This window comes from Canis aureus, chromosome 10 (assembly GCF_053574225.1).
Source record: "Canis aureus isolate CA01 chromosome 10, VMU_Caureus_v.1.0, whole genome shotgun sequence".
Classification (NCBI taxonomy): domain Eukaryota; kingdom Metazoa; phylum Chordata; class Mammalia; order Carnivora; family Canidae; genus Canis; species Canis aureus.
Genome location: NC_135620.1, coordinates 27,097,596 through 27,124,052, shown reverse-complemented (window position 1 = coordinate 27,124,052; position 26,457 = coordinate 27,097,596). Strand labels below are relative to the sequence as shown.

The 26,457-nt window shown below is 38.2% G+C and overlaps 1 protein-coding gene across 9 annotated transcripts in view; it reads right to left on the bottom strand.

Moving 5' to 3' along the window:
• The window catches only part of PKD2L2 (polycystin 2 like 2, transient receptor potential cation channel), a 34,173-nt gene extending 8,347 nt beyond the window's left edge, over positions 1-25,826 (bottom strand). For 5 of the 9 annotated variants that reach the window (XR_013387721.1, XR_013387722.1, XR_013387723.1 and 2 more), the window contains exons 1-10: positions 25,698-25,826; positions 24,884-24,985; positions 22,944-23,077; positions 20,773-21,029; positions 17,959-18,252; positions 14,431-14,659; positions 12,475-12,645; positions 12,015-12,196; positions 2,661-2,781; positions 1,383-1,484 (exon numbers count right to left, since the gene is read on the bottom strand). Coding sequence is in view for 6 of the 9 variants with exons in the window: in XM_077911792.1 (XP_077767918.1) it covers positions 1,383-1,484; positions 2,661-2,781; positions 12,015-12,196; positions 12,475-12,645; positions 14,431-14,659; positions 17,959-18,252; positions 20,773-21,029; positions 22,944-23,077; positions 24,884-24,985; positions 25,698-25,728 (1,623 nt within the window). In the remaining 3 variants the exon portion in view is untranslated. The remainder of the gene's footprint in view (positions 1-1,382; positions 1,485-2,660; positions 2,782-12,014; positions 12,197-12,474; positions 12,646-14,430; positions 14,660-17,958; positions 18,253-20,772; positions 21,030-22,943; positions 23,078-24,883; positions 24,986-25,697) is intronic. The other 4 variants (XM_077911794.1, XM_077911795.1, XM_077911796.1 and 1 more) reach the window with 3 other exon arrangements.
• Positions 25,827-26,457: the final 631 nt, after the last annotated feature.

Genomic DNA, 26,457 nt, shown 5'->3' with positions numbered 1-26,457 from the left:
TTTAAAACTTCAGCAAATAAATATCCTATATTCTGATCAAGGAAAAAGAAATATGGAATGCTTGTCTCTAGGGACTACTACAACCCTAAAGAAATATGGAGGCAATGCTATGATTTTCTTTCCTTCACTTTGTCACTGCATATGTTTTCTGCCTGCTAGTGAAAAAAAGGGGTGCTCTTGTGGGCATCACACTTGAAAAAAATGATTAAGAAGTTTTATTAACATTTATTGCATTTAAGAATATTAACACTTGGGATGCCTTGTGGCTCAGTGGTTGAGTGTCTGCCTTCAGCTCAGGTTGTGATTCTGGAGTCCTGGGATCGAGTCCCACATTGGGCTCCCTGTGTGGAGCCTGCTTCTCCCTTCTGCCTACATTTCTGCCTCTCTCTGTGTCTCTCATGAATAAATAAATAAAATCTTAAAAAAAAAAAGAATGTTAACACTCTAATGCACATTAGCAGCATGGTAATCAAGAGATGAAAGATGAGGGATCCCTGGGTGGCTCAGCAGTTTAGTGCCTGCCTTTGGCCCGGGGCGTGATCCTCGAGTCCCTGGATCAAGTTCTTCACTGGGCTCCCTGCATGGAGCCTGCTTCTTCCTCTGCCTGTGTCTCTGCCTCTCTCTCATGAATAAATAAAAAAATCTTTAAAAAGATGAAAAAACCTACACTTTAGCTCACTGGAGGGCATATTAATAGTTTCATTTTACAAGTGAGTTCTGGGACGGTTTTCAAACACTAATAACCTCACGTCTTTTAGGACTTTTGCTATGTGAAGTGATGTGATTAGAGCCATGGCTATGCAGAGGTGGGCAAGATGGCACACTCATGACTCTGCTAAGAACTCAAGTGAAGTAGGTGCTGAAGAAGACAGGGAAGATGCCAATCTGTCAAGGAGAACAGAATGTCAGGATGGAGGGAGCATTGCTGGGGTCAGTGAGTGACATGAGCAGAGGCGCAGGGGGAGAGGTACAGCAAGAGATGGTACACAGCATTGTGCTCAAACACGAGCTGGGACATAACAATGCTGTAAATGGAGTTGAAGGTAGGAACGCTATATGTAGTTCAGTGATAGTGATTAGAGAGAAGTTGGGACTGTGAGACTTAAGGAGGCCCTTGGACTTATTTGATGGGCCCGGAGAAACTCTGAAGAATTTTGGCAGAGAAGTGATAACATAGCTGGGCGGGCGCAGGAATGAGGCCAGAAGATGTTACTATACTCAAGGCTGGGTGAAGAATATGCGGGGGGCCCTAATCCAGTGTCGGCAATGAGAATTCAACATGTCCTTGAATCTTGCAAATGTGAACTAAAGCCTCCTGTGTCTCTCATGAATAAATACATAAAAGCGTAAAAAATTTGAGTTAGGAAAAGACTTGGACATACCTTTTTAATCATTTTACCAAGTTCAAAATCTGGTCGTCTGCCTATTGAGTAATCAGCTTTCACTTCAGAATAGGTATCATTAATAATTGCCAAGAACATGTTCTGAAAAAAAAAATCACATAATTATTTCAGTAAAAACTTACATGTTAGTGACTCTGATGAGTGCTGGGATTTGTAAAATTAGATTTAAAATTTTAAAGTAGCTCATATGGGGCAGCCCTGGTGGCTCAGCTGTTTAGCGCTGCCTTCAGCCCAGGGCGTGATCCTGGAGACCTGGGATCGAGTCCCATGTCAGGCTCCCTGCATGGAGCCTGCTTATCACGCTCTTTATCTCTCTCTGTGTCTCTCATGAATAAATAAATAAAATCTTTAAAAAAAATAAAAATAACGTAGCTCATATGATCAGTAATAGAGAAATGGCCATGCAGACTATAACATAGTAGAATGAGGAATGTATAGAGTGTGGATATAGGAAAATATGTTTATGGTAAATGAGAAAATATAAAATATGCATATGAACTGGTATATATGTATATATACACACATGCAAATACACTAATTGGTAAACATTGCATATCAGAAGAAAATAGAATAATGTAACTATATGTTCATAAGAGTATTTTTTTAAAATTCCATAAGCTGTTTAAATGCACAGCCATACTAAAGCTCTTATGAATACTCTGTTCAGATAATACAAACAGCTGTGGTAAGGGTATTTTACTCTCTGCCTACCATTCGCTGAGGCCCAACTCTGTCACTCTGAGGACTTTTGGCCACCACCAGGGCATAACTGCTGCACGTTGACAAAATGTTTTTAAGGAGGACTACAGCAATGCCTGGACTAGGAAAACAAGTTTTCCTGATTAGGAAGACCAAATAAATTTGTCCTGAGCACACATGGAAGACCCATCCTGGAGACTTCTAAAAATCACAAAGGAGCTTTTAGCTATGGGCAGAGCATATTCATCCCTACCAGTGTGGGATGTCTCGGGCTGGAGAGACCTGGGATATTCAAGTTATATGTGGAGAAGATTGAGCACATGACTAGCACACGGGAGACACCAAGATGGTAACTACTGTGATTATGGTCTCCTTTGGACAAATTGAAAACATCTAGACACAGGACATAGCCTGGATTCTTAGGAATCCACACAATTCCTAATAAATGTAAAAATTCTGACAGCTAAGCAGTGATACTGTAATTTCTTCTAAGTCAATTTCATTTTTTTATTCTAAAAAAATATAAGCAAAAAAGGGAACATATACGGTCATACTTACCAGCAGGACAAAGAACACAAAAAAGATGAAAGTGATGAAGTAAATGGGTCCCAGGATACGATTGGCTTGCTGAATACCAGCAAAATTAAAATCTCCAAGAACAATTCGAAATTGTGCAAATCTTTGATAGGAAGAAAGGAAAACATTATATCCCCTCATACATAAATGACAACTGATGGGGGTTACCACTGTGTCTAGGAAAATATCCATCCAGCTGCATATGGCATAGGTTCTCTGGTGTTAGTCATGTTAGCACAGTCCTATAAAACTAGGTGTGGAAAGTCGCCCCACAGTTAAGACAAAGTACTTCAATAGCTCAGCGGTGATTCAGGAAATGACAGGCTGCCACATACTGAATGTTCACCTGCAAGATTTGGCCCTTGAGATACCTGCTTACCAATTAATCTTGGCTATAGCTTTCTTAGCCTTTCCTGTGCTCTTCTAAAACTTAGAATACCTGACCTTGTCCAATCAGGATTTTCAACTTGTACCTAGACCCAAGAACCCTAAAATTTCAAATATCAAAAATGTGCTGTTTAAATTATACACCTCTTCTGCTAAAATAAGATGCAACAATTTGTCACTTGCTGAGTCTCAAGTGCTGGTAATGATCCTCAAATATGATCTGGAGTTTTTTTGTTTTCTTTAGTTTTTTTGAAGGAGAGCACATGCCAGTGAGCAGGGAAAGGGGCAGAGGGAGAGGATGAGAGAGAGAAGACTCCCAGCTGAGTGCGGAACCCAACTCAGGGCTCAATCCCAGGACCCTGAGATCATGATCTGAGCCAAAATCAAGAGTCAGATGCTCAACCAATGGAGCCACCCAAGCGCCCCCTGAGGTTTATTTTATTCTCTTCAATAACTGTAAATCTTGGATTTGATGTAAAATAATATTTAAGATATTACAGATCTTCATTTTATTAATACTAAAGGTGGAAAATTAAGAAATTAAGGCTTTGAATGAGCACAGTAGTAGGAGAGGTAGAATTAGGATTATTTAACACCTTATTTTCTCATCATTAATTTGCAATGGCATTGCCAGACATGCCAGGCATATGTTATACATTATGTAGATTATTCATTTTTTTAAGTTGAGAACTGTTTCATTTCATCTTTATTCATATATTAAACAATTAATTTTAAAAGTATTTGGGGGATCCCTGGGTGGCGCAGCGGTTTAGCACCTGCCTTTGGCCCAGGGCGCGATCCTGGAGACCCGGGATCGAATCCCACATCGGGCTCCTCGTGCATGGAGCCTGCTTCTCCCTCTGCCTGTGTCTCTGCCTCTCTCTCTCTCACTGTGTGCCTATCATAAATAAATAAAAAATTTTAAAAAAAGTATTTGGATCTTTCTTTACAAGTTAAAATGGTTTTCTTAGGAATAATTATCTTTTTAGCTGTAATACAAACACTGAGCAATCTGCGGAAGCAAGTTAGAATTTTGCATAAATGGTGATAAACATAGTTAAGGATTGTTGCTTGGGTTCTGTATTATACCAGCAATTAAATTTCAGCATTATTTTAATTAATGTTAATAGAGCCAACAGTCCCAGGAATCAGATTTAAACTAAATTCCAAAGGAAATGATACCAGATTTAACCTATATTCCAAAGGAGGTCATTGGGTCAGTAGGTTATTAAGTTAGAAAAAGATTTGTCGTTTCCATTTTTAAAACCCAGGTTCCTGAGTTGATCATTTTAAATTAATAACTTAAAAATTACTAATAATTAGATGAAACTAAATTTTTTTTCTTTGTATTATGTGAACAGTACATAGGAAAATAATCTCTGTTACTCTTGCTTTGTAACAGTAACATGCTTCTTTATTACTCATATTTTCTGGAATGGATAACATCTATTTTATGTTTCATATGTATAGCCAGGACTCTAATATTGGACAATTAAAAGAGGAAAAAGCAGTCCGGTTTTTCTAATTATAATAATAATGCATGTTCATGGGAGAAATTTTAGAAAGTACTAAAGAAAAAGTTTTAAAAATTCATAAGCTAATTAGGAATAACCACATTTTGAAAAAAGGAATAACCACATTTGATACTTTTGCCTTATTTGAATATATGTTTGATATATTTTGATGCCATTGTTACTGCTATTAGATGCTTAAAATGAGTTCTTTATTTTATGGGGAAGCCTGGGATGGAATTTTTTAGTAGTATGTAGATACTTTGCTTGATTGGTTTGTCAGTCAAAAGGAGGAAGTCTTCTTATTCCTGGTTGCTTTTGCCCAGCATGTAAAGGGAGCATATAGCTGTAAACAATGAAGGAAGAAACTATGAAAAGAGCCTGGATGTCCATCCACAGATGAATAGATAAAGAAGATGTGGAATATAAATACAATGGAATACTACTTAGCGATCAAAAAAATGAAATCTTGTCATTTGCAATGATGTGGATGGAACTAGAGGCCTTATGCTAAGTGAAATGTCAGAGAAAGACAATTATGATCTCACTCATATGTGGAATTTAAGAAACAAAACAGAGGATCATAGGGGAAGAGAGGAAAAAAAATAAGACAAAACCAGAGAGGGAGACAAACCAGAAGAGACTCTTAATCATAGGAAACAAAGTGAGGGTCGCTGGAGGGGAGGGATTGGAGGGATGGGGTAACTGGGTGATGTGCATTAAGGAGGGCATTTGATGTGATGAGCACTGCGTGTTATATAAGGCTGATGATTCATTGAATTCTACCTCTGAAACTAATAATACATCATATGTTAATTAATTGAATTTGAATAAGACAAAAAACCAATGAAGGAAGAAAATGTATTTAAAGAAATTGGCTACTTGGACTCAAGAGTTACCTGGAGTTTCATCCTGGGTACCTAAGACACAATTAAATCATGCTTAAAGTGTTTATTCAGCCTTTCCTTCTTTTCTTTTCTTTTCTTTTTTTAAAGATTTATTTATTTTAGAGCAAGAGAGAGCAGGGGGGAGGGGCAAAGAGAGAGGGAGCGTCTTAAGCACACTACAGGCTGAGCCCGGAGCCTGACACTGGGCTCGATCTCATGACTCTGAGATCACGACCCTGAGATCATGACATGAGCTGAAACCAAGAGTTGGCCACTTAACTGACTGAACCACCTAGGTACTCCATTTATTCAGCTTTTAATACTGTTTCATAATGTTCTTCTATACAAGATAGAAAAAGATAAGCTGACCTGGAAGAAGAACAAAGTCTCTTAACAAATATTTTTTCCTCTCTGGTATAGGAGATCAAGCTTGATCTGTAATCTTTGAGGTGTATTTATAGGAGAAACGTTAAGGAGGCATCATTTCTCTTCTCCAGAAATTAGCTCATTAACTACAGCTCCCATTCAGCCCTTCTGTATCAGGAAAATATCCAGATACCCCTGCTGTGTAAGTAATGTGAATAACAAAACCCTAACCAATTTGCTGAATGGTTATAATCAGGAGACTTCAAACAATGTAATTGTCATTTTTCTCCTCCTAATTGGAGTTTATCTCCTCCCACCCTCCCACCCTAAGCTAAAAGGAACACCATGACTGCTTTGCATACAGGGTTATGTTGAATGAAAATACTATTTTTACCCTTGGTAACTTTCTATAGTTCTCTTTTACTGAGAAAACTTCCAGCTAACAGATTATTCCATAATAATATATCATTATGGTTAATACGACTTCACATGCCTGGATACTTAGCTATTTCTCAGCATTCTCCAAATATTGCCTAGTCCACTATCTGTCTTCTGTAACTCAAGTTAAACATGTTAGGCCTTCTCTTTCCAGTCTATCTCATACCTTCTCCCACCTGATGTATCTCTACGCCACATTTTCAGTAATTCTTTGCTGACCTATTTTTTACTTTATTCATTATCTTAATCTCTTACTTGCTGTCAAACCTGCTGTCAAACCAACTAGGGTTTTTTTTTGTTTATTTTTTATTTTTAAGTAGGGTCCATGTGCAGCATGGAGCCCACTGTGGGCCTCAAATCCACAACCCTGAGATCAAGACCCCAGCCAAGATAAAGAGTCCAAAGCTCAATTGACTGGGCCACCCAGGTGCCCCATGTCAACTAGGTTTTAAATCTCAGTTACTACAATTTTCAGTTTTAGAATTGTTTTTGATACTTTTTCAAATATGTAATTTTTATACTGTCCTGTTCTATAACGATATTTTCTGACTTATGTTTTATTTCTCTAAATATAGGAAGTATTGCATGGTTATTCCAGTATCAGAAGTCTTTGAGTCTGTTGTTTGTTATCTGCTAATTCTTGCTTATGATTTCTTACCCCTTCTGTACCAGGTTGGTTTTGACTATCAATAGTAAGTTATATTTGAAAAATTGCTTGTAGAAGTAATTTGAGACTTAGAATGAATAAACCTTTCTCCAGAGAGGTTTTTTGTTTGTTTCTGCAGATGCACACAGACCTTCTAGCCCAGGACCATCTTAATCCAACTTTAAGACATGAAATTCCCTGGATACTGGGTAATTATGAGGGATTGGTTCACCTTTAACTTGAGGCACTAGCACTTCAGTTTCCTTGCCTGATGTGTGGAGAAGTTCTCAGATAAGCCCTCTCCTTGACACCCCCCAGGCAAGCTCTGGACTTTGCCTTCTGTTTCCTTTCTGGGAGAGGTGGCCAGGAGCTCAGTTTTGTTTCGTTTCTTTTCTTTCTTTTCTTTTTTTTTTTTATAAATTTGTTTTTTATTGGTGTTCAGTTTGCCAACATATAGAATAACACCCACTGCTCATCCCATCAAGTGCCCACCTCAGAGGAGCACAGTTTCTTGACTATTTCTCTGGATCATCAAAAATGCCTTCATGGTGGAGGGTTTGAGGAAGGTGGTGGAGTAAGAAACATTAGGACTTACTAATGTAAGTCCCCACCTAGGCAACAATGACATAGGCAGAATTTGGTGTAACTGTTTTGGAGCTTTGGAGCCTCGTTAAGGCTAGCAATGGTCAGGGGATGGCTTAGACAACTTTGGTCTATTTCAGGTTTCAGGTTGGCAAAAACTACCTATCTCCCACCCCCGAGCCCATGGCAGACAGCCATGCATGTATCCCTGGGGCAGCTTGCATGCAACCTCTGGGAGTGAGGGTGGGCAATCAGGACACTGTTCTCCAAACATTAAGGGTCTGTGTTCTGATTGCTGATAGCTCCTTCTGATCGTAGGGGTGCAGACAGAGGTGGGCATATTCCCCTGTCTGTTGCATGTCCCTCTCCCTCTTGCTGAAGAAATGTCCTTGGGATTAAATGGCTGGTGCCCTCCCCTCCTCCTTCATTTTTCCTTTTTTAAAGAAAAGGAGCCAGACATTAAAGACATCAAAAGCAACTGCATATATAGAGGAAATTAGAAAGTCACCATGCATCTCCAAGAAACATGCAGGCTCAGAAAAGACCTAAGAAGACCTTTACATGGGGCACTTGGGTAGCTCAGTTAGTTAAATTTCTGTCTTCGGCTCACATCATGATGCCAGGGTCCTGAGATCGAGCTCTGTGTCGGGATCCCTGCTTCTCCCTCTCCCTCTGCCTGCCACTCCCCCTGCTTGTGCGCATGCATGCTCTCCGTCAAATAAATGAATAAAATTTGTTTACAAAAGAACTTTTACACTTTAGGCTAATCCTCGGTATGAAGACAGTATATAATAATAATAATAATAATAAAAACAGGAAACCTGGTGAAGGGCAAGAATCTTATTTCCAGGGTTACCACATTCTGCATTCAAATGTCCAGTTTTCAACAACTAGAAAAGACAGGACATACAAAGAAGCTGGGAACTATGAACCCATCGAAGGAAAAAAATAAACCAACAAAAACTATCCCTGAGAAAAACCAGATGGCAAGCCTACTAGACAAAGACTTTAAAACAGCCATCTTAGAGATGCTCAAAGAACTCTAAGACATGGAGGAAGTCAAGAAAATGGTTTATGAACAAAATGGAAATATCTATAAAGATATAGAAAACCAAAAGAAACCAAGAGGAAATTGTAGAGCTGAAAAATACAATAATTGACATCAAAGTTCATTAGAGGGAGTCAGAGGGATATTTGAGTAGGCAGAAGAAAAAAAAATCAGTGAACCTAAAGATAGGATGATTGATATTATCAAGCCTGGGAAACAGAAAGGAAGAAGATTGAAGAAAAATGAACAGAGCCTCTGGGACACCATCAAGAGACCAACATATCCTAAGGACATGAAAAGATGCTCCATATCACCAACCATCAGGGAAATGCAAATCACAACCACAATGAGATATCACCTCACACCCATTAGGATGTCTACTATTAAAAAAAAAAAAAAAAAAGCAGCCCAGAAAATAACAAGTGTTGATGAGGATGTAGGGAAATTGAAACCCTGGTGTACCATTGGTAGGTATGTAAATGATGCGGCCACTGTAGAAAACAGTATGGTGGTTCCTCAAAAAAATTTAGAATAGAATTTCCATGGGATTCATCAATTCCACCTCTGGGTGTACACCGAAAAGAATTGAAAGCAGAGTCTCGAAGAGATTTGTATGCCCATGTTCATAGAAGCATTATTCACAAAAGCTAAGACTTGGAAGAAGTCCACGTGGCTATTAACAGATTAATGGATAATCAAAATGAGATTTATATATAGAATGGGATATTATTCAGCTTTAAAAAGGGAGGAAATTCTGACATATTGCTCAGCACTGATGAATCCTGGAGACATGCTAAGTGAAGTAAATCAGTCATGAAAAGACAGATACTGTATGATCCCACTAAGAACCTAGAGTTAATAAGAGGGACACACACACACACACACAAGGTAGAATGGTGGTTACTGGGGAAGGGGACATGGAGAATTCTTGATTAATAGGCATAGTTTCAGTTTTACAAAAGGAAAAGAGTTCTGGAGATGGATTGTGGTGATGGTGGCACAATATGAATGTGCTTAATATCACTGAATTGTACACTTAGAAATGGTTAAGTGCAAATGAAGAGACTGAACATTGACTATTTGAGACTAAAAATATAAAATATTTATCTGCAAATGAAGAGACTGAACTAAATTAATCCCAAAGATCCTTTCCAATGTCAAACAGCCTATAATCTGCGAAGTTTAATTAGCTTTCTCATGAGTGAATTATGTTTGCAGTTCCTACTTCTTGGTCCTTTCCTAGGATCTTATTTCAAGCATTACTTAATAATAAAATGTAGTAGTATTGGACATTGAATATAAATGCAGTAATTTAAAGAACCTGGAGGGATGCCTGGGTGGCATATATATTTTAACACAATAAAAGAAATTCTTATCAACTTAAAGAAAAGCCTTTGGGGCAAGAGAAGCCTTGGATGCTGAGCTTAGTTCTCTGGGTTCTTGCTCTTTGGTTCTGATCCACTATCTATTTTTTTGGTTAGTTCTTCAATGTTATCTGATTTTGTCTAGCTTTTTATTTTTATTTTATTTTTTACTATTTTATTTATTTATTTGAGAGAGAGAGAGCTAGCTAGAGAGCACAAGCAGGGGGAACGACAGAAGGAGAGGGAGAAGCAGTCTCCCCACTGAGCAGGGAGCCCAACTTGGGGCTTGATTCCAGGACCCTGGGATCATGATCTGAGCTAAAGGCAGACACTTAACTAATGGAGCCATCCAGGTGCCCCTCATCTAGCTTTTTAAATTGTCTGAATGGAGGTTGATCTGAATAACCTAGCACATTATTACCAAAAGCAGAAGTCCCTTCATTAATGCAATCTAAAGTTGTCTACCTATTTATTCTGCGCCTTATACTTCCTTTCTTCCTCACTATATCAAGTAAGACCAATTTCCAGGTTCTTTATTTTATTTTTTAATTTTTAAAAAAGATTTTATTTATTTATTCATGAGAGACCCAGAAAGAGGCAGAAACACAGGCAGAGGGAGAACCAATGCGTGACTAGATCCCCTGGGATCATGACCTGAGCCAAAGGCAGACACTCAACCGCTGAGCCACCCAGGCATCCCTCCAGGTTCTTTAAATTACTGCATTTATATTCAATGTCCAATACTACTACATTTTATTATTAAGTAATGCTTGAAATAAGATCCTAGGAAAGGACCAAGAAGTAGGAACTGCAAACATAATTCACTCATGAGAAAGCTAATTAAACTTCGCAGATTATAGGCTGTTTGACATTGGAAAGGATCTTTGGGATTAATTTAGTTCAGTCTCTTCATTTGCAGATAAAGAAATAATGGTCTAGGGACACCCAGGTTGATGGGTGGTTGAGCATCTGCCTTCGGCTCAGGGCATGATCCCATGGTCCTGGCATCGAGTCCCACGTCGGGCTCCCTGCATGGAGCCTGCTTCACCCTCTGCCTGTGTCTCTGCCTCTCTCTCTCTGTCTCTCATGAATAAATAAATAAAATCTTAAAAAAAAAAAAAAGAAATAATGGTCTAGAAAAGTTGAATAGCTGGTGGCAGAATTGGAGAGTAGAACTATATCCCCTTGGTTCCTAGTCCACTGATTAATAAAGGATTCCAGAAATTATTATGGTATTTCTTAGAACTGGCACTTCAAGGATTTCCATGTGGATGGTGAAGAGAGAGCAACCTAAAACGTTTCTTTAGACCAAAGTTCTCCCAAAACCAAGTAAAAGGGAATCGACAAGTAATTTTTTCTAACCTAAAGAAGTTTCTTGCAGTTTTCCTCAAGGCTGTATGTTAATATGCACTGCAAATTTTCAAAAGAGTGATGCCAAATTTGAAAAACTTATTTAAATATGAAGCCACTTCCCCCCAGTCTTGATCTAAGTTACACAGAACATATTTTGAGAATTGATATTTCAGACTATTGTAATTTTCTTACACAAACAGAACTTACTTTACCCAAAAAGGAGAGCAAATTTATTTAAATTATTCACTTAAAAAAAAAAAAAAGCCTGAATACTTTCTAAGGATTCTACCTGGTAAGTGGTATAAGTTCATTGCATGCTGATTGCTTTATGTGTATAAAAATATTTTCAAAACACAGCTTTGCCAGGTCAGCAAAGAACAATCAGGTGAGTATCAGTAAAAGGATTCTGAAGGTAGAGCCCTTAAAGAAAAACATTTAAGCTTTCTTTTCTCCAGACAATAAATATCATAGAGACGTAGAGGCCAATTTCTGTTATATCTGATAAAATTTTTACCAGTGAAAAATTATTTTTCTAACTTGACCTCTTAACATTTAAAAAATGGACTGTACTATCCATTTGGATCTTTTAATGCTAAATACTACTTTGAGTGTGACCAGGTATTTTGCTATCAGTGAAAATAAAAAGCCAAATCTAAATTTATTAAAACATATATTACTACTTATTATAGGCCTTTCCATGATTTTTCTTTCTTACAAGCTAGTAAATACAATTACATTTACACTAGCAGCTTACATGGCATTTTGAAAAGTGGAAAAGTCGTCAACTTGTGATCCAAAAACGAGAAATCCTAACTGAGCATAAGCAAAGAATATTATAAAAAACATGATGGCAAATCCTACTATGTCTTTGAGACAGCGAGACAAGGTTGATGACAGCTGAGACATTGTCTTATTAAAGCTTATAAATTTGAATATCTGAAAAAGAACAAAGTTAATTGAAACAAGAATAATATAATTATTTAGAGTGAGTAAAATTAATTTCAGAAAAAAATTGCTTCAAATTAAAGGAAGTACTTAATGATAGGAGTGTTTGAGGATTTGCCCGCAATCATTGCAAGGCCAAGCTACTTTTAAAATTACTTTGTAGTTAAGAAAATCCTTCCCCTCCCCCCTAATTTGCAGCTTTAGTTCCTGTTTTGCTATCCAATACAGTAAAAAATATATCTGGTGTATTTAATATAAATTATAAATACCTTTATCCATGCAAAAAAGATGGTGATAGCAATTACATTGTTGTAATAAGTGTGCCAATATGCAAGAAAATAGAAGTCTGAATATTTTTCAGTATTTTTTAACAGGTCTCCAAGTAAGAGAAAAATTTGTACATTACAGTATATGTTGAAGGTAACAGTCACAAAACACAACTGAGTGGAAAAATAAGAAAAGTTAAATTAGAGACAATTTCTACTTCTAAATCTCCTGCAGCCTATGAACAGACACAGGAAAAAGTTCCCCAGAAGTTTAACAAAAAAGAAGGGAGAATTAAGGTGAAGGCTTTTACATGAATGGAAATAAACCTCAACTTAAGTTTATGATAGCATCAGGATCACAAAAGTATAAAAATACTGATCACCTGACCAACCTAATCTATCTGCCTGAGTCATGAAACACAAATTTATATATTCTGATAAGACTGCATTTCTGCCTCATGTAACTATGTGATTCTTAGAAGCCTATTTTTATTTGTCTTTCATTCCAATGTAGTTGACAGGTAGTGTTATATTAGTTTCAGGTGTACTGTGTAGTAGTTCAACACGTCCATACACATGATACCTAAAAGTTTAATATCTTCTACCTTGCCACACTAAAAAGAATTTTTCCTGTGGGGGAAAAAAAAAAAAAAGCCCTTTGAGAGCCCTTTGACAATTCTTCTGGAAGAGGATTTCAGAACCAGGGTATGTCAGGCATCACAGCTTTCTAACTGTCATGAAAATCTTCCTTTAACATCCTTGGCCTGAAATGATCATAGTTAAACATTCAATGTCATGTTGTGTGTTAAATGCTAAATGAGGACACCAGAGATGTAGATGGAACATTTCCTCACTATGAGAAACTTTTTTTTTTAAAAAATTTTATTTATTTATTCATGAGAGACACAGAGAAAGAGAGAGGCAGAGACACAGGCAGAGGGAGAAGCAGGCTCCACGCAGGGAGCCTGACGTGGGACTCGATCCTGGATCTCCGGGATCACGCTCTGGGCTGAAGGTGGCGCTAAACCGCTGAGCCACCCATGCTGGCCAAGAAACTTTTAATCTCATTTTGAGAAACAAAACCTGTATCCTGGATTGGCTCTAAGTGTCAATAGGAGCGTAGAAGCCAGAAATGTTTGTTCATTGTTCCTAAGACTAATGTCTTGCCATCTGCCGACCTCTTTGTATTTTAGTACGTTCCAGTGATGAGAACTGGCAGTTTCTGGAATTTCTTTCAGAGACTGTCTCCCCAGTCCTGGTGTTCTCTGTACCTAGGAGCTACCCTCTGTTGCTCACTACCACCTGCCCCTCCTCTCTCAGTATTCTTTCTAGGCTTGATTTTGCATATTCTTTCAAAATTCAGTGTAAAGAGGAAAGTGGATTAAGGCAACATAGCAGAGCACATGTCCAAAAATAACCACAATTTTCAACATGAGGTGCTATAAGAAACACATTTTTTTGAGGGGAGGGAGACCTGTACACATTAAATCCTAATACCTATACAATCACCTGTTCTTCTAAGTTTATGCTGATTATTTCAAGGATCAAATCAGGAAGGAAAAAAGAAATAAGACTTCTAGGGATCCCTGGGTGGCTCAGTTTGGCCCAGGGCGTGATCCTGGGGTCCTGGGATCAAGTCCTGCATCGGGTTCCCTGCATGGAGCCTGCTTCTCTCTCTGCCTGTGTCTCTGCCTCTCTCTCTCTCTCTCTCTCTGTGTCTCTCATGGGTAAATAAAATATTTTATTTTATTTATTTATTTTTTTAAATAAAATATTTAAAAAAAAATAAGACTTCTTAGTTTTGGAGGCATACTAATGGTGTGACAGTTCTTTTTATGATCGATACTTGCAGCTTTTAAAGTAAGTCCCAGATGAACAGAAAATCCTGCTTTTTATACCTCCCTCCCTGGAGAGTTCAGATGTGATTCCCTCCAACCATACACAGGAATGTATACTTACCACCAAGAGTAGTAATTCTAGCCAGTTCCAAACACTTTTGAAATAGGCAGACTTAAATTCTCTTATTTTTTGGGCTTCTTGTGTTGTGAAGACAATAAGAAAAATACAAAATGTGATTTCACAGGAAGCAATGATATAATCATAGTAGCTAACGTATCTGAGGAGCTTCACAGAGTAAAACTGCCAGGAAGTAATTATTCCTCCGGTTGCCGGGAATTCTGCCGCCAATCTGTAAAATTAGGTTGTGAGGGTGACTGTGCATTTATTTCAAGCATTTCGATTTCAGTGCCTAGCTCAGTGTGAAACTTCTGGGATGATGTGTACTGTAATAATCGGTTATTTTGTACAAAATATGTCCTCTTGGGATCATGTTGTTTAATACACACGGAATTCTAGTGCACTCACTTATCTTTTTAATGGCTCCGCTTCTTTTGTACTCTGAATATTCAGTGGCCAAAGACCAATGTACTTGAGAAAAGTAAGATGTGATTTTAGCCAGACATTCTTTCTACTCTGTGTTCAGCTTGCTTGGTCATAACAGGGAATACTATTTTATCTCCACAGGAGAATGAGATGATGTTCAAGAAAATGCTATACTGTTACTTACTGGTTTTTTTTTTTGTTGTTGTTTTTAAGATTTTATTTATTAATGAGAAACAGAGAAAGAGGCAGAGACACTGGCAGAGGGAGAAGCAGGCTCTATGCAGGGAGCCCGACGTGGGACTGGATCCCAGGTCTCCAGGATCAGGCCCTGGGCCTAAGGCGGCGCTAAACGGCTGAGCCACCTGGGCTGCCCACTGTTACTTACTGTTATTAATCAGTACTCCTCCCCCACCCCGCCCAGAATACATAATTCTTGAATATTTCAGAAAAGGAAAATACCCTCTCCCCCTTTAGATTATCAGAGACATGTCTTACTTCTAAGGGTCAAGATTACATATTCTACTAAAACAAATGTTTCTTGTTTACTTTAGGCACACGATGTTGGATTCAAGGATCTACAGGCAAATACAAGGATAAAAATGAATTCCAACACTAAATTTAAAGGTTTTGAAGTTGTTCACTGTATGTCTAATCTTCTCTGTAACTTCAAATAACTCAGAATTGGCAGTAATTTAAGGAACCCAGTATCTCTATCACAATGTAATTATTCCGACTGTTACTCCTATATTAGCAAATACTGGTAGTGGAAGAAGGTGCTGCCAAAAAACCCCAAAAACCAGTTAAAGAGAAAACAGAACTGTTTGTTTTTGCTTTGCATGTAGTAGGTGTGGAATGGTGAGTGAGTGCAGTGAGAGGAATTCAAGATTTTGATCTGAAGTTGTACACTCGTGGAAAGGGAAAAAAAGAACAGCATTCAGTTCAGTTTGCCAGACATGTTTACAAAAGGAAAATCAATGGATAAAGTCTTAAGTAACGTGTTCCCATATAACTACTTACTAGGTATACAACCCGTTTAAAGTTTCAAAATCTGGTTTCTAAAAAGTAGCATTTAAGACAGAAACATAGAATAAGCAGAAACCGGGATCCCTGGGTGGCGCAGCGGTTTGGCGCCTGCCTTTGGCCCAGGGCACGATCCTGGAGACCCGGGATCGAATCCCACATCGGGCTTCCGATGCATGGAGCCTGCTTCTCTCTCTGTGTCTCTGCCCCTCTCTCTCTCTCTCTGTGACTATCATGAATAAATAAATAAAATCTAAAAAAAAAAAAAAAAAAGAATAAGCAGAAACCCCGGAGACAGGAAAGCTGCACTTAGTCTAGTGTAACAAGGAGTTCTCCACATGATTTTAAGCCAGTTATCCCAATGTTTTTCCTCATATTTAAAACATAAAAATGATTTGTATTCTTCACTTTATTCTGAGCAGGACTGTTGGAAAAAGTGATTAATGTTGGTAAAAAAGCTCTGATTTAATAAATTTATTTAAAAAATAAAAATAAAATCTTTTAAAAAACTAAAAAAAAGAAAAAAACTCTGATTCCCTGAAAGAAGAGAAAAAAACTATAAATGACATAATGTCCATTGGCTACTTAAGACAATCGATTTGTTTTATTCATTTTATTCATTTTTCCAGATTTTAAAGGCCATGGTTGTGTTTCACTGTCCCTGTTGAACAAAATCCCCTTATCAGAGTAGACACCAATTCCATATTCCATTCAGAGTAAAAATGTAAGACTCATGGGAGAGATGTAAGGCTCACTGAGATTTCAGTAGATACTACTGTTTGCTTGTCTAGTGGTCATTATCCCATTCCTCTTTTCTAACAGAACCCTGATTGTATCAGGTATCCACTCATTCCCAGATCACTCAGAGGAAGCTGATTCAACCTGATCCAATCATGGATCAATGGATCCATGGATCAAACAGATCCAATCATGGTAATCCTCTTTCCTTTGTCAGTGTTTGATTCTAGAACATGGGCCTAAAGCCAATTTACATGGTCCACGTTAGGCAAATGACCTAAGATCATCAGACTAATGGAAAGAATTTTTCTCTTTAGAGGGTTCTCTCCCCCTGCCTTCTCTTTCTCCTTTTTCTCCTCCACCACCTCCTCCTTTTCCTCATAAGGGAATACCTCTTATCATCTTCCCTGGGTCCAAATCACCTGGGTGTGTCCTTCTCATGTAATGGTAGAAATGCAAGGGAACAGGTTTAAAATACAAACTCATTTCAAACTTCTGCTTGTATCTCATCTGTTCCCATTCTGTTGACCACATCCAGTCACAAGGCTGAGCCCAGCATCAGGAGCTGGGTGTAAGTGTACCTGGCCTTGGGTGGCAGAGCACTGCAAGGTTACATGGCAAAGATGTGAAGAATGGGGGCCATTTTTGCAAATCACCACAGGCTCTAATCATTTCTAGGATATGGGCTATTGGTGTATATTGTTTGGAACTTATATTATTCATTCTTGAGACAAAAATTAATAACTTAATGAAGAAGCTCATTCTGAAAGGACATCAACAGATTTGAATGATCTAGAGGAAGATATCAAGACTAAATGTTAGATCTGCACAGCTGCAGAATGACAATAGGACTATATATCATTAATATAAACATACTATAATTCTCCATTTTCTTGAATATATCTCAAAACAGTGAAACAATGAATATGATGTTGCTTTACCATAGTTTTCATTATTGGCATAACTACATTATATTTGAGGCTTATGATTTCTTTTTTAAGTAGGCTCCAGGCCCAGTGTGGAACCCAACATGGTGCTTGGACTCATGACTGTGAGATCAAAGCCTGAGATGAGATCAAGAGTCAGATGCTTAACCAAATGAGCCACCCAGGCACCCCTGGGGCTTATGATTTAAATCTCAGTACACACACAAACTGGAAACCCTAATGAGGTATCTGGATGTTATATATGCATGCATGTATTTGAAATAGGCTACACACCAATGTAGGGCCCAAACTCATGACCCTGAGATCAAAAGTCCTCTGCTTCAGTGACTGAGCCAGCCAACCACCCCTTTGGAAGCTTTTTAAATTCAAGAGGCTAATAAAGAGGTTTTGAGTTACTTACCTGATAATGCAAAACAGGTTTACATTAGCATTGTATAATGAAAAATCAATAAAAATAACTCTAGTCCCTCTTGTGATCCAGCTGTTCAGTTTAAGGTCAACGAACTTGTTTTTTGTTTCAGATTTTGATTTTGATAAAGTGAAAATAAATCCCCCATTTTGGTAAACACCAACAAATCCCCAGTGCCAAGGGGAGGAACTAGTAGGAGCAGCATACTTCCATCTGTTAGGTATAAAAAGAATAATGGAGAGACGAGAAAGCCTGACTGAGATGTATTCTAAGAATTTACGGTTCCTTAAAAAAAAAAAAGCAGTATTAAGTTTATAAGTATTATAGTAGTTTTGAAGCAAGACAATGAGTTAAGGATTTAGTATGTTTTCATTTTTTAGTGTTTAGTGTGGACAACACACTGGACTAGATGCTATGAGAAAAGGTTTTAAAAAAATCCATCTGTTGCCTCAAGGAATTTATAATCTAGAAAACCATGACTGAGTTTTTTTTTTCTTTAATACATGTTTCTGTTGTCTTATGAGATCTTTAGTCTTTTTGTAGGACAAGAATATCAAGCACTATGATTCAGAAATACTGGTCTCCATACAGTAAAAGAGGAGCTTCGTAGTCTGTCTTCTACAGGTCATATGCCATGTATAAATGTCAATAAACAAGGGCTTTCCTACAATGTCTAGATCGTTAAATAGGTATTTTAATGAAAGTTCATAAATCAAAGTAAAATATGCATAACTGAATTTTGTTTCCATTTATTTATTTATCAAGAACAAGCAAGCACATGTGAGGTGGGGAGGGGAAGAGGGAGAGAGAGAGAATCCCAAGTGGACTCCATGCTTAGTGTGGAGCGGGAGGCTGGTCTGATCCCCCAACCCTGAGATCATGACCTGAGCTGATATCAAGAGTCCCATGCTCAACTGAATGAGCCATCCAGGCGCCCCATCTTTTCTACTTTTAATTATGGGATATCAAAAAATAAAGTCTTGACTCCTCATTTAAGTCCTTGTTCGGTCTCCCCAAACAGGATTTGAATGATTTCCCAAAGGTGCACTGCACTGCTTAAACTCATTTTTCTATTAATATTAATAGTACTGTGTTTGTTTTCAGGAGGGGGGAAAAGTGATACCACTAAGAAAAAATACTCAGATTTAATGAAAATTCCATTGTATTTTTGAGTGTTTTCCACATGGTTGTTAAACTGGAACAAAAACATTTGTTACACCAATCCTCTCCTACTTCCAATTTTTTATGTTTTTAATTAGCGAATGTTACATTTTAGATAGACAAGCATGCCCAGACTGATGCTTATTTTGGTTGTTAGGGAATAACAAGCACTGTAATTCCAAATCTGTGGTGTTAATTTTGGTATTTATTTATTTTTAAATATTTTATTTATTTATTCATAAGAGATAGAGAGGCAGAGACACAGGCAGAGGGAGAAGCGGGCTCCCTATGGGGAGTCCGATGCAGAACTCGATCCCAGGATCCAAGGATCATGCCTTGGGCCGAAGGCAGACAGTCTACTGCTGAGCCACCCAAGTGTCCCTAATTTTGATATTTAAATTAATTGTAGTTGTTTGTGGAGAATTTGGAATAATACCTAACAGATTAGTTTTCAGATTCCAATTTAAGATGTGCAATTGAATAACTGATTTATTTTGTAATTTTTCATTGAAAGAGTAGTATATAGTACTGTAGTATCTAAGAGAATGTGTCACCATGCTTTTGAGTTTATTAGATTTCTAAGAATTATACAAGCACTTTATTATTCTAAAGTATAACCAAAAACTTAACACAAAGAAAAAAATGAGTCAACAAAAACTGCAAAGCAGTGATTAATCTTGGGGCTACAGAAGAGGTTGTTGAAGAAAAGCAATGTAATCATTGCTCATATTTATAATATAAACATTGACTAATGATTAGCAAAAATTAAGATCTAACTACAGGCCAAGAGAAATGGGAAGTTATGTGTAGAGGGAGGGACACAGGACAGACACCTTTTATGACGGAGACAACAGATACATATAACTGTAAAATCAAGTAACAGCAGGATAAGCACATCATTTAGAAATAGGAAGTACACCAGAAGAAATAACTAGAAGAGCTCAAAGAAGCTGCTTCTAGAAAATTGTATCATTTTGATAAATATTACATTAAAAAATTTGTTCCCTCTCCCTATGATTTTCATAGGATCATAAAAGCAATGATACCAGAATCTTCTGTATTAAGGGGAGGCAATGTCAGTGGTTTTGGGTTTTATGTTTTCAGTATAGACATGAGTGTACATCAGCATTAGCCTCAGCCAATTTGGAGAACACTGCTGTAATATCTTTAGAAGACATCATCAAATGCAATGCCTTCAGAGCATAACTGCTCCTCTTCCATATTGGCAGTAACACAAGATATCACTGAAGTGAGCCAGAGTGAGGAAGGAGGAAAGCAGCAGGGCACACCTAAGATACTCCCTAGGGGTCCCAAGACACTTTTGGGATGTGTTTGAGGGAGTCTGGTCAGAGACAGAAAAACTGATTGAGTATTGTAAAAGCAAAAATGGATGCTTTACCTTATGTCCAAAATGACTTAGCACTTCACACTCTGTTAGAAAAAATACTCTTAATATCCTTTGGTAATCAAAATAACACATTCACTCTTACTTTTCTAAACACCGCTCCTTCCTTTGATACTATTATTAAAATAGTCTCCTTACCTGTCAGACCATTGTTGGTATTATTTGGAAAAAATATATATTTTCCTAATTTTTTAAAAAACATACAATGGTAAGATGTTAGAAAAAGTTACATTACTTACTCAGTTTCCTGTTTAAGGCCAAATTCATCCATGTCTTCACTTTTAGAAGTATATTTATCATAACATTCATTCATCAAAGACTGAAAAGATGAATAGATTTTGCATGTGTTGTTGCGGACTTTTAGTTGACGAACTCTGGGGACTCCTAAAAGTATGTTCTCATAGTAGATGCGACTGCTGTTCTTTAAATCATACAACGTCTTGTTAGTGTACCATGAGTCCCAGTACAGACCTTCCAAAAGGGGTCCTTCCATAAACTTCATATAGAAAGATAAATGTTATAGGAAAAATATTTTCATGTCAATTGTATAAGAGAATCTACATTCAAAATGTTATCTTAAGACCATGAAAATCAGTGATTTTCAGGAGTATGAAAACTACTGACCAAGTCACCACTAGTATTAAAGGAAATGAATTCAATGATGATAATGAAGATGGTTAACATTCACTAAGCTCTGTGTACTATGCATTGCTCTAGCATTGCCATTTAAGGCCATTTAAGGATTTTTAAAATTACAAATATTAATTCATTTAATTTCACAACCCTTCTTCTCTGTTTGAGGGTATATTGAAAACTGTCCCCAATACATGAGTATATAAACCCATAGTCACACACTCATGGTGTCATGGCCACAAATCATGACTTCCCCTCAAAGTTGTCTGTTCTCCTTTCCCACCAGCTCCAGTGGTGATGACTGCTACTCCTTCCTGGCTTTGCCCTTGTAAGAGATCCTAAACCCAGGATTCTGTTTTTTCTCTCCTGCATTTGTCTTGTCATTGGCCATGCATACTTCAAGACAGCACGATGAAAAAAAGCAGGGTGAACTCTATTCCTAGTCTTGGGGAAGATCTCCTTGTTCTTTTCTATTTCATCTGGCCTATACAAATGACCTCTAATCATCTGCTTCTCATCTCGAACTTCCCCTCTAACACTAAAGAAGGACCCTGCCTCCTTCCTAAGTTTCAGATTCCCAGCATGGCATTCATAATTTGACCTCTGTTCAATTCATAGTTTGGCCTGTTTTTTTAAACCTCATTTTCTATATTCCTATAATGCCAAACATAGCTCCATGTGTAGAATTACTTATAGCACATAACCTAAAACGCCCTCCTGGTATGCATCCTTGAAAACACAACTGAATTGTAATCAACTCTGGAAAACCTTCCTATCTCTTCCTTATATGTCCTAATGTTTGTGAGTTGGTACCTGAAAATTCCATTCTCTTAATTGTTCTTTCCTAATAATGTGAGCATCTTGCTAAGTTAAATGTAATGGAAAAAACAAATCTATTCCAAAGCTGAAGGAGTTATACTCTCACATAATTAAAAACACTATAAAGTTATATTTTGCATATGTACTTTATTATTATACTTGATTGTATACTGTACACTACTGTAATACACACAGTACAGGGCTGTATACCAAAATTATATACATTTCACTTAATGGGCCATTTAAGGATTTTTTTAAAGTTTTACTTTTTTATTAATCTCTACACCCAAAGTGAGGCTTGAACCCATAGCCCGGAGACCAAGAGTTCCATGCCCTTCCAACTAAGCCAGTGAGGCATTCACACTTAAGGATTTTTTTTTTTAAAGATTTTATTTATTTATTCATGAGAGACAGGCAGAGAGAGAGACAGAGAGACAGAGAGATAGAAGAGGCAGAGACACAGGCAGAGGGAGAAACAGGCTCTATGCAGGGAGCCTGACATGGGACTCGATCCCAGGTCTCCAGGATTAGGCCCTGGGCTGAAGGCGGCGCTAAACTGCTGAGACACTGGGGCTGCCCCACACTTAAGGATTTTTTAAGAATAATTTTCACTATATACAATTACAGCGTGACACATATCCTAACCTCACATAAGCAAGTTTACTATTTTCCAAATAATAATTATTTTCCAAATAATAATAATGTTAAAAAGGATAATTTTTTAAATTATGCAATGATAATGTTAAAAAAGGGATAATTTTTAAAATTCTAAGAACTCTGTTACAATGAGAGCATACGTTCTCAATATACACTGATTGGCTGATTCTAAAAGTTTAAAGGAACGATATTCATTTTTATTCATTCCTTCAACAAATGTCTCCAGTGCCTATTATGTGTGCCAAGAGTTAGTTTATGCAATACCAAAAGCTACTTCATTCTCAGTCACATGATACCTTACCTTCCAAAAATCAGTTATGCTGCGTATAGATTTAAAGTTGGTTCTTTCATCACCAGGCACAGAAGTGTCCAAAAATAAAGATGACATAACTTTGTTTAAGTAATACATATGTGGGTTTACCATCCCAAAAGTCACTAAAGAAAAGAATTTTTGTTTAAAAATTTATTTTTAAAAACTGTTTATCAGGATTAAAAATTAAATTTTGTTCCCCATTTTGTTTCGAAAATTCAAATTTTTTGACTAATTATAAAAGTAATTAAAAAAGGAAACAGAAATATACAAAACAGGAAGAAGTTGCTAGACTTAGGTTTAGCATGTATTCTTCAGATATTCCCATATGCCTACACATTTATAAAGAAAATAAATTTATTTTTACAGAAATGAGATCACATTATGCATACTATTCTCCAAGCTTTTTCTCTATTTTGAGTAGACAATGTAATGTAGTGAATAAAGCTATGGACTCTAAATTCAAACAGATTGAATTGAATCCTAACATAAGGATGACATCTCCTCCCTCATAGTTTTGAGAAGTGAGGTAATGCATATGGAACATTTAAAACCATGTTTTGGCATATGATAATAATTTTAAAAATTAACTAGTATTTGTTCTATTTCAAGGGTAGGTGGGTAGGTTTTATAGCAGGGTCTTTCTTTTTTTTTTTTTTAATTTATGATAGTCACAGAGAGAGAGAGAGAGAGAGAGGCAGAGACACAGGGAGAGGGAGAAGCAGGCTCCATGCACCGGGAGCCTGACATGGGATTCGATCCCAGGTCTCCAGGATCGCGCCCTGGGCCAAAGGCAGATGCCAAACCGCTGCGCCACCTAGGGATCCCCAGGGTCTTTCTTCAGTATGACTATTTAGTCATATTTAGACCTATTTAGGTCTTTTTTTTTTTTTTTGCTAGAAGCCTTTTAGTTTTTACCAATATCTATCTTCAACATTATTCTATAGCATATAAGCCTATGCCATACTTTATAATGTTCCATATTATTTCATTGTAAATACCAAAATGTTAAATCCTGTCTTTTTTTTTTTTTTTTTTTTTTTTTACAAATCCTCTGTTGATAGATTTAAGTTGCTTTCAGTTCTTCCTAATTATAAAGATTTTTTTAAATGTTTCTGAATAGTGAGATTTTGATTTTTATATTTTTCCATTCCCTTAATGTTCTGTAAGAAGCATTTAAAAACCAGTCTAAGTTGTCTTAATTTATAAGATCTAGAATTGTCTTTTTAATCAAGATCTTACTCAAACTCACTCCTACTCCAACTAGTTAGCTGATAACGTAATTGCCAGTATGCAGGCCATATCAACGTGAGAGAAGTCTGGCCAATGAGCTTATACCTACTATTTGCTGGGTGCTCTAATGAGGAGATGCTCTTTACTACTGAGTCAGTCAATGCTCTTGACCCACAGAAAGGAGAAATGCAGATTGAGATGTTTTCCCAGTCTCCTTAAAGATTTGCATTGATCCATACATACCTTCTGCGACTCAACACCAGCATATTTTACTACTAACTGTGCAATAGGCCAGAGAAAGAACAAAGCAGACACCAGGACTAACTTCTTTGGTCTCGTGTGTAGAATGACCTATGAAACTGAGCAAATGTATTCACATGGCTCTAGCAGAAATCGTGTCAACACTGCCAAGTCAAGGGTACAATTATATTCAGGATAGAACTGAAAACTGAAAGGAACAGTTCAGTGTCGTCTATGAAAGGTTTTCATTACATCTGTGACCTCAGCAAAGCTTTGCCCTTTAAGAAATGGAAACAGTACCATCTACATGAACTAGAGGTAAGTCTAAAATGTGGTCGCTATTTTATTGCACAGGTCTTAGTCTGAGAGCCTATGGTTCATAAAGTGCGTGTTTTATTTTTCACCTCCACATAACGTCTTAGTTCAAACAGTGTCTTCATCTACATCTGCATACTTACATATACATAGGTTTATTAAAAAAATAAAGTAGAGTGCCAACTCCTGAAGTGTGGTTCTAATTTCTACTTCCTTTCTGTAATGCAGCTTAGGTTTCGGAGTCCCTGCGAGACACAAAACAAACTGGTTCCTTACATTATTACGCAGTTTATAATGTATACAAATTACGATGATGGGAAAACACGGCCACTTTTAGCTGATAACACTCTGTTAAGGAGAGCTCCAAGGGCTTCTGGTTATTTATATTTTTTACTGTCACTTTTACTTAGGAGGAATAATTACTAACATTTCTCACAGAGGGTGAGCGGGCGGTCACTTTACGACTCAACACTAATGAATTTTATGTATTACGTTTCCTCAGAAGCCCTGTCTGAAAGTGAAAAAAGCAAAATACAAAAACAAAAACAAAAAACAACAAAAAAAACCCCACCCATTTGTCCCTAGTCGTTTTCTCTACCGTCTACACTGCTGCTCGGGAAGGGCTGGATCCTGCTGGAGGAGGAAGGACCCCGCCTGGGTCTTATAAGGGAAGACTCCCCAGATCAGGAAAGGGCATCGCAGGAGGGCCTAGCGACGGCCTGTGTGCAGCCCGGAGCCTCCAACTCGAGCCCCGGCGCCATATCGCCTCCAAGCGTCAGTTTTCCCATCTGTGAAAAGGGACCGGTGTCCACCCCTCCTCACGGGAAGGCTGTGCGGGCTAAACGCGCTGGGAATCCTAGCTTTCCCGTGAGCACACACGGGGCTCCGCCGCTCCTTCCACGCTCCTTGCAATTGCAAGTCGGCCCAGCCCCACCACGCCTTAGGGTCACCCCTCACCGCCTCGGTGCCACCTCGACGCCTCCGCCATGGCGGACCTGGACAACGACGCCCGTTCGGCCTGCCCGGCTGGCCGCGCCTGCGCGTAACTTTGCGACGCGCGCCCCCTGGCTCCTGCGCCTGCGCGCCCCCTCACGCTCCTGCCCCGGCGCAAGCCGCGCTACAAGTGGCCAGCGCGCGTGCGCACCGAGGATGCTCTGGAAAGCCCGCGGCCGAGGCGGGGCTGGGAGTTGCGGCGTTTGTCTCTGGCGGAGGGAGACTCGGCTTCTCGGGCGAATCTGGCTTTGGGCCTGGGGTTGGTCGTAAAAATCGTAGTAATTAATTCTAGCGGGCTACTGTGTCTTGAACACCTTTTACATTTATTGGCTTGTTTAGTCTTCACATCCCCCCTTCCTGAAAGGTAGGTGTTTTATCGTCATTTTAGGTCTGGAGACGCTGAGGCGCCGAGAGAGAGAGAGAGAGAGAGAGAGAGAGAGAGAGAGAGAGAGTCAGTGACTTACCGAAGTGCACAGGTGGTCGGGGCAGGTGTGCTGGACGCCAGAGCCCACGCCGGTTCTCGTTAACCGAGAGCTGCTGCTGGAAATAGCTTCCACCCCGCTTGCCACCCAGTGTGGCTAAAGAAGGCGATAAATTAAAGAAAAAAAAAAAATTTCCAGCTCTGAAGTGATTAGGTCTTGGATGAGTGAGGCCAAACAGGAGACCTTGGGAGCCCAGACTCCTACCTGGCCCAGAAGCTTTGCAAAGATGGGGAACGTTTGTA